The sequence below is a fragment of the Nerophis lumbriciformis genome, linkage group LG20 (genome assembly GCF_033978685.3).
Source record: "Nerophis lumbriciformis linkage group LG20, RoL_Nlum_v2.1, whole genome shotgun sequence".
Taxonomy (NCBI): Eukaryota; Metazoa; Chordata; class Actinopteri; order Syngnathiformes; family Syngnathidae; genus Nerophis; species Nerophis lumbriciformis.
Window position 1 is genome coordinate 13,969,893 of NC_084567.2, and position 14,359 is coordinate 13,984,251.

Genomic DNA, 14,359 nt, shown 5'->3' on the forward strand with positions numbered 1-14,359 from the left:
TCTATTGTTGTTGTTTGCTGTTGTTGTTTTTGTCTCTGTCTAATCCCCCTCTTGTCCCCACAATTTCCCCCTCTGTCTTCTTTTTTTTTCTCTTTCTATCCCCTCCTGCTCCAGCCGGCTGCACTAAATGATAATATAAATACATTTAATAAAGTCAAATACAAATAAGGCAACAAGAGAAGTATCCTACACTTCTCTTTTGTAAAGTAAATCTGAACAGCCGACATGGGCATCTACATCAACTATATGATTTGCCTGAGAAGCTGGACAGGACACAAAAAACAAACAAAAAAACAAAAAAACAAAAAATGATACAAGTGAGATGGACTGATTGGACACAAAGGATTATTCGATACCATTCCACCTTTTCAATGATGCCATTTATTTTGAAAAACTAACAATAGTCTGTAGGAATTGACCCCAACATGTTTGAACAGACGTCAGAATTCTGCAGCACCCAAATATCAGAATTAAGTCCAAGGAGGAAGTGAAATGAGTGAGTGGATCGACAGCTTGACGATCCACTCACGCTATCACCAACACTTGACTGGAACATGACACACACACACAACGATTAGAAATAAGTCCAAGGAGGAAGTGAAATGAGTGAGTGGATCGACAGCTTGACTATCCACTCACATTTCAGCAACACTGGACTGGAACATGACACACACACACGCACGCACACTTTGACGCTGCTACTTGAACTAGGTTGAAAAGAGGGTGTAGGTGAAAAAGACTAAACTAGATCAGCGTTCCAGAAGTCCGTAAACCGTTCCAGACCAGACGTGAGAAAAAGAGGCTGGACTTTGGAAGGAATGCTTATACTCGCTTTATGGCATCATCGATTTCTGAAATCTGCTCCTTCAGCTGGCTCCACTGTTCTGGGTTCAGGGAGATACCTGAGATGGAAAACACAAAGTTGGACATGAGTACCGTACATAAACAATGGCAGTACTAGTATGCAAGTACATCAACGACAAGAGTATTGGTATGTAACTACATAAACAACAAGAGTACTAGCATGTAAGGACATAAACAGCGAGAGTACTAGTATGTAAGCACATAAACAACGAGAGTACCGGAACTCTCTAAGAACTTAAGTTCCGTGGGTGAATAATGTAGTTTGGTAAGCACATAAACAACAAGAGTAATAGTATGTAAGTACATAATCAACAAGAGTGCTAGTACGTAAGGACATAAACAACGAGAGTACTAGTATGCAAGCACATAAACAACGAGAGTACCGGAACTCTCTAAGAACTAAAGTTCCGTGGGTGAATAATGTAGTTTGGTAAGCACATAAACGAGAGTACTAGTATGTAAGCACATAAACAACGAGAGTACTAGTATGTAAGCACATAAGCAACGAGTGTACTAGTATGTAAGTACATAAGCAACGAGAGTACTAGTATGTAAGCACATAAACAACGAGAGTACCGGAACTCTCTAAGAACTTAAGTTCCGTGGGTGAATAATGTAGTTTGGTAAGCACATAAACAACAAGAGTAATAGTATGTAAGTACATAATCAACAAGAGTGCTAGTACGTAAGGACATAAACAACGAGAGTACTAGTATGCAAGCACATAAACAACGAGAGTACCGGAACTCTCTAAGAACTAAAGTTCCGTGGGTGAATAATGTAGTTTGGTAAGCACATAAACAAGAGTACTAGTATGTAAGCACATAAACAACGAGAGTACTAGTATGTAAGCACATAAGCAACGAGGGTACTAGTATGTAAGTACATAAGCAACGAGAGTACTAGTATGTAAGCACATAAACAACGAGAGTACTTGTATGTAAGTACATGAGCAACGAGAGTACTAGTATGTAAGTACATAAACAACAAGAGTACTAGTATGTAAGTACATAAGCAACGAGAGTACTAGTATGCAAGTACATAAACAACGAGAGTACCGGAACTCTCTAAGAACTAAAGTTCTGTGGGTGAATAATGTAGAGTTTGGTAAGCACATAAACAACGAGAGTACTAGTATGTAAGCACATAAACAACAAGAGTACTAGTATATAAGCACATAAACGACAGTACTAGTATGTAAGTACATAAACAACGAGAGTACTAGTATGTAAGCACATAAACAACGAGAGTACTAGTATGCAAGTATATAAACAACGAGAGTACTAGTATGTAAGTACATAAGCAACGAGAGTACTAGTATGCAAGTATATAAACAACGAGAGTACTAGTATGTAAGTACATAAGCAACGAGAGTACTAGTATGTAAGTACATAAACAACGAGAGTACCTGACCTCTCTAAGAACTAAAGTTCCGTGGGTGAATAATGTAGAGTTTGGTAAGCACATAATCAACGAGAGTACTCGTATGTAAGTACATAAACAACGAGAGTACTAGTATGTAAGTACATAAACAACAAGAGTACGAGTATGTAAGCACATAAACAAGAGTACTAGTATGTAAGTAAATAAGCAACGAGAGTACTAGTATGTAAGTACGTAAACAACGAGAGTACTAGTATGTAAGTACATAAACAACGAGAGTACTAGTATGTAAGCACATAAACAACGAGAGTACTAGTATGCAAGTATATAAACAACGAGAGTACTAGTATGTAAGTACATAAGCAACGAGAGTACTAGTATGCAAGTACATAAGCAACGAGAGTACTAGTATGTAAGTATATAAGCAACGAGAGTACTAGTATGTAAGTACATAAACAACGAGAGTACCTGAACTCTCTAAGAACTAAAGTTCCGTGGGTGAATAATGTAGAGTTTGGTAAGCACATAATCAACGAGAGTACTAGTATGTAAGTACATAAACAACGAGAGTACTAGTATGTAAGTACATAAACAACAATAGTACGAGTATGTAAGCACATAAACAACGAGAGTACTAGTATGTAAGTACATAAGCAATGAGAGTACTAGTATGTAAGTACATAAACAATGAGAGTACTAGTATGTAAGTACATAAACAATGAGAGTACCGGAACTTTCTAAGAACTAAAGTTCCGTGGGTGAATAATGTAAACTCACTACACCGGTAGTTTTTAGCGCTTCCATAGCGAGTCTACTGACAGATATAAGTTAGAACTGGATGAATGTCACATAACAAAAAGATAGAGAAGAAGAAGAAGAAGCTTATCGACTATTGTATCAGCACGGACTACAATTGTGGACGCGCGCAAATTTTCAGGACTGATGCAGATCCCAAATACACATCAGCAGGTGCCAGAAGGTAATAAAAGTTGGTTTAACAAAAGGCCAGATAATATGTCTAATAGGCGCCATTTTGTGGTCCTTATACACACACACCATAATAATACTCCTGAGTCTGACAACAGTACCCGTAATGGTGGACAATCCATCAAGTGGTGAGGCTTCATAGCTCACCAAAGAACTACTAAAATATTTTGACAGATTTTTGAGCACAGTGTGTAATGTTCTATATTCTCAATGAACATTTAAAGTTTTGGTGTTGGTGTTGTTTCCTGGCTACACGTATCTCTTGTGACTGCCATCTGCTGGTCACACTTATCATTACACCATGTACCAAATAAAACATATTCCAATATGTGAATGTTTTTGACTATTTGTGTTTATGTTTCAATGTTCTACAGAAAAGTCATATATCCAATATGTGGATGTTTTTGACTGTTTTGTTTTAATGTACTACAGAAAAGTAATATTATATCCAATATGTGGATGTTTTTGACTATTTTGTTTCAATGTTCTACAGAAAAGTAATATTATATCCAATATGTGGATGTTTTTGACTATTTTGTTTTAATGTACTACAGAAAAGTAGTAATATATCCAATATGTGGATGTTTTTGACTATTTTGTTTTAATGTGCTACAGAAAAGTAATATTATATCCAATATGTGGATGTTTTTGACTATTTTGTTTTAATGTACTACAGAAAAGTAATATTATATCCAATATGTGGATGTTTTTGACTATTTTGTTTCAATGTACTACAGAAAAGTAATATTATATCCAATATGCGGATGTTTTTGACTATTTTATGTTTCCATGTTCTACAGAAAAGTAATATTATATCCAATATGTTGATGTTTTTGACTATTTTGTTTCAATGTACTACAGAAAAGTAATATTATATCCAATATGTGGATGTTTTTTACTATTTTGTTTTAATGTACTACAGAAAAGTAATATTATAGCCAATATGTGGATGTTTTTGACTATTTTGTTTCAATGTACTACAGAAAAGCTATATTATATCCAATATGTGGATGTTTTTGACTATTTTGTTTTAATGTACTACAGAAAAGTAATAGTATATCCAATATGTGGATGTTTTTCACTATTTTGTTTTAATGTGCTACAGAAAAGTAATATTATATCCAATATGTGGATGTTTTTGACTATTTTGTTTTAATGTACTACAGAAAAGTAATATTATATCCAATATGTGGATGTTTTTGACTATTTTGTTTCAATGTACTACAGAAAAGTAATATATCCAATATGCGGATGTTTTTGACTATTTTATGTTTCCATGTTCTACAGAAAAGTAATATTATATCCAATATGTTGATGTTTTTGACTATTTTGTTTCAATGTACTACAGAAAAGTAATATTATATCCAATATGTGGATGTTTTTTACTATTTTGTTTTAATGTACCGTATTTTCCGCACCATTAGCCGCACCTAAAAACCACAAATTTACTCAAAAGCTGACAGTGCGCCTTTTAACCCGGTGCGCTTTATATATGGATAAATATTAAGATTCATTTTCATAAAGTTTCGATCTCGCAACTTAGGTAAACAGCCGCCATCTTTTTTCCCGGTAGAACAGGAAGCGCTTCTTCTTCTACGCAAGCAACCGCCAAGGTAAGCACCCGCCCCCATAGAACAGGAAGCTCTTCTTCTTCTACTGTAAGCAACCACCCGCCCCCGGAAGAAGAAGAAAAAACGCGCGGATATCACCGTACGTTTCATTTCCTGTTTACATCTGTAAAGACCACAAAATGGCTCCTACTAAGCGACAAGGACCCGGTTCATGAAAAGACGCAATCTCTCCATCCGCACACGGATTACTACCGTATTTCACAGCAACTGATATTCCTGTGAACCGCACTGTGGAACGGGAGCACGTACGGTGAATATTCGCACCACAGGGAATGAGAAGTCATCCTTCACTGTGGTTCTAGCTTGCCATGCTAACTTCCACCCATGGTGATATTCAAAAGGAAGACCTTGCCAAAAGAGACCTTTCCAGCCGGCGTCATCATAAAAGCTAACTCGAAGGGATGGATGAAGAAAAGATGAGCGAGTGGTTAAGGTAAGTTTAAGTTTACGCGAAGAGGCCGGGTGGCTTTTTTCACGCAGCTCTGTCCATGTTGATATACGTATGTTTGTGATTGCACATTTGCGTACATTTTGGGAGTGAACAGAGTTGTTAGAACGCTGGTTTTTAATATATTATTAAAGTTTGACTGACCTATCTGACTGTTTTTTTGACATTCCTTTAGCGCAGTTAGATGCGGCTTACAACACGGGGCGGCTTATTGGTGGACAAAGTTTTGAAATATGCCGTTCATTGAAGGCGCGGCTTTTAACCCAGGGCGCCTTATGATGCGGAAAATACGGTACTACAGAAAAGTATTATAGCCAATATGTGGATGTTTTTGACTATTTTGTTTCAATGTACTACAGAAAAGTAATATTATATCCAATATGTGGATGTTTTTGACTATTTTGTTTTAATGTACTACAGAAAAGTAATAGTATATCCAATATGTGGATGTTTTTGACTATTTTGTTTTAATGTGCTACAGAAAAGTAATATTATATCAAATATGTGGATGTTTTTGACTATTTTGTTTTAATGTACTACAGAAAAGTAATATTATATCCAATATGTGGATGTTTTTGACTATTTTGTTTCAATGTACTACAGAAAAGTAATATATCCAATATGTGGATGTTTTTGACTATTTTGTTTCAATGTACTACAGAAAAGTAATATTATATCCAATATGCGGATGTTTTTGACTATTTTATGTTTCCATGTTCTACAGAAAAGTAATATTATATCCAATATGTTGATGTTTTTGACTATTTTGTTTCAATGTACTACAGAAAAGTAATATTATATCCAATATGTGGATGTTTTTTACTATTTTGTTTTAATGTACTACAGAAAAGTAATATTATAGCCAATATGTGGATGTTTTTGACTATTTTGTTTCAATGTACTACAGAAAAGCTATATTATATCCAATATGTGGATGTTTTTGACTATTTTGTTTTAATGTACTACAGAAAAGTAATAGTATATCCAATATGTGGATGTTTTTCACTATTTTGTTTTAATGTGCTACAGAAAAGTAATATTATATCCAATATGTGGATGTTTTTGACTATTTTGTTTTAATGTACTACAGAAAAGTAATATTATATCCAATATGTGGATGTTTTTGACTATTTTGTTTCAATGTACTACAGAAAAGTAATATATCCAATATGCGGATGTTTTTGACTATTTTATGTTTCCATGTTCTACAGAAAAGTAATATTATATCCAATATGTTGATGTTTTTGACTATTTTGTTTCAATGTACTACAGAAAAGTAATATTATATCCAATATGTGGATGTTTTTTACTATTTTGTTTTAATGTACCGTATTTTCCGCACCATTAGCCGCACCTAAAAACCACAAATTTACTCAAAAGCTGACAGTGCGCCTTTTAACCCGGTGCGCTTTATATATGGATAAATATTAAGATTCATTTTCATAAAGTTTCGATCTCGCAACTTAGGTAAACAGCCGCCATCTTTTTTCCCGGTAGAACAGGAAGCGCTTCTTCTTCTACGCAAGCAACCGCCAAGGTAAGCACCCGCCCCCATAGAACAGGAAGCTCTTCTTCTTCTACTGTAAGCAACCACCCGCCCCCGGAAGAAGAAGAAAAAACGCGCGGATATCACCGTACGTTTCATTTCCTGTTTACATCTGTAAAGACCACAAAATGGCTCCTACTAAGCGACAAGGACCCGGTTCATGAAAAGACGCAATCTCTCCATCCGCACACGGATTACTACCGTATTTCACAGCAACTGATATTCCTGTGAACCGCACTGTGGAACGGGAGCACGTACGGTGAATATTCGCACCACAGGGAATGAGAAGTCATCCTTCACTGTGGTTCTAGCTTGCCATGCTAACTTCCACCCATGGTGATATTCAAAAGGAAGACCTTGCCAAAAGAGACCTTTCCAGCCGGCGTCATCATAAAAGCTAACTCGAAGGGATGGATGAAGAAAAGATGAGCGAGTGGTTAAGGTAAGTTTAAGTTTACGCGAAGAGGCCGGGTGGCTTTTTTCACGCAGCTCTGTCCATGTTGATATACGTATGTTTGTGATTGCACATTTGCGTACATTTTGGGAGTGAACAGAGTTGTTAGAACGCTGGTTTTTAATATATTATTAAAGTTTGACTGACCTATCTGACTGTTTTTTTGACATTCCTTTAGCGCAGTTAGATGCGGCTTACAACACGGGGCGGCTTATTGGTGGACAAAGTTTTGAAATATGCCGTTCATTGAAGGCGCGGCTTTTAACCCAGGGCGCCTTATGATGCGGAAAATACGGTACTACAGAAAAGTATTATAGCCAATATGTGGATGTTTTTGACTATTTTGTTTCAATGTACTACAGAAAAGTAATATTATATCCAATATGTGGATGTTTTTGACTATTTTGTTTTAATGTACTACAGAAAAGTAATAGTATATCCAATATGTGGATGTTTTTGACTATTTTGTTTTAATGTGCTACAGAAAAGTAATATTATATCAAATATGTGGATGTTTTTGACTATTTTGTTTTAATGTACTACAGAAAAGTAATATTATATCCAATATGTGGATGTTTTTGACTATTTTGTTTCAATGTACTACAGAAAAGTAATATATCCAATATGTGGATGTTTTGGACTATTTTGTTTCAATGTACTACAGAAAAGTAATATTATACCCAATATGTGGATGTTTTGGACTATTTTGTTTCAATGTACTACAGAAAAGTAATATTATATCCAACATGTGGATGTTTTGGACTATTTTGTTTCAATGTACTACAGAAAAGTAATATTACATTCCATATGTGGATGTTTTTGACTATTTAGTTTCAATGTACTACAGAAAAGTAATATTACATCCAATATGTGGATGTTTTTGACTATTTTGTTTCAATGTACAACAGAAAAGTAATATTACATCCAATATGTGGATGTTTTTGACTATTTTGTTTCAATGTACTACAGAAAAGTAATATTATATCCAATATGCAGATGTTTTTGACTATTTTATGTTTCCATGTTCTACAGAAAAGTAATATTATATCCAATATGTGGATGTTTTTGACTATTTTGTTTCAATGTACTAAACAAAAGTAATATTATATCCAATATGCGGATGTTTTTGACTATTTTATGTTTCCATGTTCTACAGAAAAGTGATATTATATCCAAAATGTGGATATTTTTTTACTATAAGTGTTTTTGTTTCAATGTTCTACAGAAAAGTGATATTATATCCAATATGTGGATGTTTTTGACTTTGGGTTTATGTTTAAACATGTTTGTTGTTTTTGCTCCATTATAAAATATGTGTTAAGAAAGCAACTTTTATTTAATATTAATATTCAGTCTTGTATTGTTCATATTGTAAATTCTGTATTTCATCTACATTCTGAATGTCTTTTTCAGTCAAAACTACAATTTGGTTGCGTCTTTGAGATGGTCTGTTATAACATTTTTGGTATGAGTCATTATTGTGTGAGTGTTTGGACCATCATGTGATCAGCTTTTATCTGTTTTTTTTGCACAACTTTGGGATATTTTCACTTTATTCCCAGCAACATTTGCTGTTTAAAATGTTAATAAAAAGGATGTGAGCATGTACAGCAGATGACATGGCGTGTAGTGCCGCTTAACCTGCCTCTTACTTAGACCCGTGTCACCTGACTTCAAACTTGACACCTCATTGGCTGCTGAGACACGAAACATTGCGGCAGTCTTCTTTACCGGAAGTGGGTCTTGCGTTTTGAAGCAGCCAATTGTTATACACCGAATTGTTAAACATTGATTCCCCCCCCCCCCCGTACACTGAATTTTTATACATATTTGCTTATGGGATAGGCTCCAGCTTCCCCCGCAAACCTTTAAGGGACATGCGGTAGGAAATGGATGGATGGAATTTTAAAACACCAGATTTTTATATGCTGATTTTTTTTTACAGCAAATTGTTATACACTGAAATGTTGTTACATACTGGGTTTTTTTTTTAAATACACTAAATTTTTTTAAATACTGATTTTTTACACTGAATTGTTTAACACTGAATTTTTATACACCGAAATGTCAAAAACAGATTTTTTTAATACACTGAATTGTTAAACACTGAATTTTCATATGATTCATTTTTATTGGGAATTTTAAGACACTTAATCTGTTTATACACTCATTTGTTATGTGATGATTTTTTTATACAATGATTTGTTAAACACTGATTTTTGTACAGTGAATTTTAAAACACTGATTTTTTTAAATCTTTTTTATACACGGAATTTTTAAATACTGATTTTTTACACTGAAATGTGAAAAACTGAATTTTTATACACTGGAATGTAAAACAGATTTTTTTAAACACTGAATTTTCAATTCGAATTTTAAAACACTTGATTTTTTTGTACTCAATTATGTGCTGAATTTGTATACAATGAATTGTTAAACACTGATTTTTTATACAGTGAATTTTTACACAGTGAATTTTAAAACACTGCATTTTTTATTGACTGATTTTTATACTCTGAATTGATGAACACTGATTTTTTTTTAACTGAATTTTCATATGCTGAATTTTTATTGTGAATTGTAAAAAACCTTTTTTATACACTCAATTGTTAAGTGCTGAATTTTTATACAATGAATTGTTAAACACTGATTTTTCATACAGTGAATTTGAAAACACTGATTTTTTTAAATCTTTTTTATACACGGAATTTTTAAATACTGATTTTTTACACTGAAATGTGAAAAACTGAATTTTTATACACTGAAATGTTAAACACTGATTTTTTTAAACACTGAATTTTCAATTCGAATTTTAAAACACTTGATTTTTTTGTACTCAATTATGTGCTGAATTTGTATACAATGAATTGTTAAACACTGATTTTTTCATACAGTGAATTTTTACACAGTGAATTTTAAAACACTGCATTTTTTATTGACTGATTTTTATACACTGAATTGATGAACACAGATTTTTTTTTTTAACTGAATTTTCATATGCTGAATTTTTATTGTGAATTGTAAAACACCTTTTTATACACTCAATTGTTAAGTGCTGAATTTTTATACAATGAATTGTTAAACACTGATTTTTTCATACAGTGAATTTGAAAACACTGAATTTTATGTGAATTTTAAAACACTGGATTTTTATACACTGAATTTTGGTAAAATTATTTTTTTTATACAGTGAATTTTTATAATGAATTTTAAAACACTGAATTTTTTGATTTACAGAATTTTTTTTAACCTTGAATTTTCATATGCTGAGTTTTTATAGTGAATTTTAAAAAACTTTATTTTTTTTTTACACTCAATTGTTATATACTGATTTTTTTATACAATGAATTGTTAAAGACTGATTTTTTGTACAGTGAATTTGAAAACACTGAATTTTTATACACTGGATTTTTGTACAGTGAATTTGAAAAGACAGAATTTTTATACAATTAATTGTTAAACACTGATTTTTTTATACAGTGAATTTTAAAAACACTGAATTTTTATACAACGAATTTTGGTGCACAGATTTTTTTATACAGTGAATTTTTATACGGCGAATCTTAAAACACTTAATTTTTTATTCACTGATTTTTACACACTGACTGTTTTAACACAGATATTTTTTACACACGGAATTTTTATACAGTGAACTTTTTTAACACTGAATTTTTAACATTGAATCTTTATACACTGAATTAAAAAAAAAAAAGCACTTTCTTTTTTTAAATGCTTTTTGACGCCAAAAATTCAGTTCTCCAAATTAAAAAACAGCTTAAGCGGCTCCTGGGGGTTTACCTTTCTTCCCAGGTTTCATATCCCCGTCTGAGTTGGTCCAGTACTCTCGGATGTCGATCAGAACTTTCCCTCTGAAGTCCCGGACACTCACGTATCTCATCCTTCCAATCTGCCAACAACACCTGCTGTTATTTCACTTCTCCACCTCCACGCTCCCTTTCCTGCGCATCCATCACACGCCTTTGTTGACGACCACTTCAAAAGCCCAACATAAAGTGGGAGTTTTGTGCGCTGGTCTTGCTAGCTGAAGTACTGTCCGTCACCTGAAACATGTTGTCCTCGCTGTTGCCGCCATCTTTGGACGAGCCTCCCGGCTTTGAGGTCTCCCCACCTTTTGCTTTCTTCACCGTTTTCTCTGGCGTGCTGGACTTCCTTTTCTTTGTCTAGAAACAACAGAGATCTTTCTAGAGCATACAGATTTCATGTGGCGAATGTCGCGTGAATAAAAACACCAACCTTGGTTTCAACCTCGCTCTCAGATTCGCTTCCACTGGTGGAGGACAGCACTTCCTTGGTTTTAGGCATTCTGTAAGGGTGATGAAATACTTATTCTGCTGTGTGATGCTGGAAATACAGCATTTCTACAAATAATGACTCCATCATAATATTCTAAACAAGACAAGATGAGCTTCATAACAAATCTGGTTGCATTCTAAAAGTCAATTTCTGCATTGGTTTGTCGCCATCTTGTGGACAAAATTAGTATTTTTCCCCTCAATAGGGCTTTCAGGTCAAAAAGATTGTACACCTCTGTTCTATTCAAACAGAACAGAGTAGGCACCTACTCAGTGGCCTAGTGGTTAGAGTGTCCGCCCTGAGATCGGTAGGTTGTGGGTTCAAACCCCGGCCGAGTCATACCAAAAACTATAAAAATGGGACCCATTACCTCCCTGCTTGGCACTCAGTATCAAGGGTTGGAATTGGGGGTTAAATCACCAAAAATGATTCCCGGGCGCGGCCACCGCTGCTGCCCACTGCTCCCCTCACCTCCCAGGGGGTGATCAAGGGTGATGGGTCAAATGCAGAGAATAATTTCGCCACACCTAGTGTGTGTGTGACAATCATTGGTACTTTATCTTTTACTTTAACGTTGTCTGGAGAAAATATGATACCACACACAAATAAAGACGCCGTAAAACTGCTTGTGTCGCACATGACATCACACGCAAGTAAACACGCTGCAGGACTGCTTGTATCACACATGATACCGCACAAAAGTAACGGCGCTGTAGGACTGCTTGTATCACACATGACATTGCACGCAAGTAAACACGCTGCAGGATTGCTTGTATCGCACATTATATCACACACACACACAAGTAAATACGCTGCAGGACTACTTGTATCGCACATGGTCTCACACAAGCAAAGACGCTGCAGGACTGCTTGTATCGCACATGATATCACACACAAGTAAACTCTGTAGGACTGCTTGTATTGCGCATGATATCACACACATGTAAAGACGCTTCAGGACTGCTTGTATCGTACATGATATCACACACACAAGTAAATACGCTGCAGGACTGCTTATATTGCACATCTCATCGCACGCAAGTAAAGACGCTGCAGGACTGCTTGTATCGCACATGACATCGCACACACAAGTAAATACGCTGCAGGACTGCTTGCATCGCACATGACATTGCACGCAAGTAAAGACGCTGCAGGACTGCTTGTATCGCACATGACATCGCACACAAGTAAAGACTCTGCAGGACTGCTTGTATCACACAAGTAACGACGCTGCAGGACTGCTTGTATTGCACATGACATCGCACACAAGTAAAGACGCTGCAGGACTGCTTGTATCGTACATGACATCACACACACAAGTAAAGACGCTGCAGGACTGCTTGTATCGCACAAGTAACGATGCTGCAGGACTGCTTGTATCGCACGCAAGTGAAGACGCTGCAGGACTGCTTGTATCGCACATGACATCGCACACAAGTAAAGATGCTGCAAGACTGTATCCCACAAGTAACGACGCTGCAGGACTGCTTGTATCGCACGTTACATCGCACACAAGTAACGACGCTGCAGGACTGCTTGTATCGCACATGACATCGCACACAAGTAAACATGCTGCTTGTGTCGCACATGATATCACACATTTTACATATAAGCACTTATTACTAATATTTATTTTTGGGGGCTGATATCGGATTGGAACACCCCTAATCTGCGACATGTTTTAGTTGCATTTTGGTTTGTTATAATTTTTAAAAAGACAGTTATACAGTTTTGAATTGCGCATACAATTATTTAAAAAATTATATTCAGCTTTTGTCATTTAAAAAAAATGGATGTCATTGTAACATCATGCATATTTTATTTGAAATTTCCATTTTTAATCTTAAATTAACATTTTATAATCCACGGTGTTCCAGGAAACAATAATACAATTATGAAATGTAATATTTTACGTGTAATTTCAAAAGTATAAATATTAGTATATTATATATTTTTATAGAACACGTATTATTTTGTAATATTTATTTAGAATGAGCAATCATCTCATTTTTATTGCTGATTTTTTTTAAGCGTAATTATTTCTAACGGTACTTTGTGAAGAATTCACGTAGACGGCAACATTTCTTGAAAGTAATGTGAAAAGCAGCAGGCAAGAGTTTATTATTGAAAAAAAATAAAAAAACGGATACATTACCAAATTGTTCTTTGTCACTAAAGACAGAAATGACGTCATTGTCGGCGTCACTGGTTCGTGTGCAACAATAGGAGCGTTGCTTTCATGAAATGAATGAAGAATTAAAAATGTCTCGTTAACACGAAGCAGGCATGGGATGACTCACAATGAGTTTATATATGAAGCGATGCCCCAGAGAATATATATTTTTAAACGTCCATCACGTTATTTGCATCACAATAGTGTTGCCATGACACATGGTGAGCCAAGCATTAGCCATGAACATCCTGTCTAGGCCAGGCCGCCGTTATTATACACACGCGTTTATATCCGCACCTCCAACAATAAGACCGTAAGTCACATCTACGTCGGCGTTTGTTGAGTTTTAAACCCTACGGAACGGTTTAATGTTAGCTTTTTCCCAAATAAGACATACTTACATGACTTGAGTAGCGACGATTATTTCTTTATTCTTCTTCTTCCCGGTTTTCTTTCTTCTTCGTGTGCTTGTTTGAAGCGGTTGAGATATCGACGGTTTAGACGCTCGGCACTGCCGCTTTGTGGCTGTAATTGGAATGACAACTAAAACGCAGTTCAA

General features: G+C 35.1%; 1 protein-coding gene across 1 annotated transcript; it reads right to left on the reverse strand.

Moving 5' to 3' along the window:
• Positions 1-358: 358 nt before the first annotated feature.
• On the reverse strand, positions 359-14,359 carry sub1b (SUB1 regulator of transcription b). Its single transcript, XM_061981038.1, has 5 exons — positions 14,202-14,359; positions 11,568-11,637; positions 11,375-11,494; positions 11,112-11,220; positions 359-902 (listed from the first exon to the last, which is right to left on the reverse strand). Exons 2-5 carry the CDS (start codon positions 11,634-11,636, stop codon positions 823-825), a joined length of 378 nt encoding a protein of 125 aa, XP_061837022.1. The 5' UTR covers position 11,637; positions 14,202-14,359; the 3' UTR covers positions 359-822.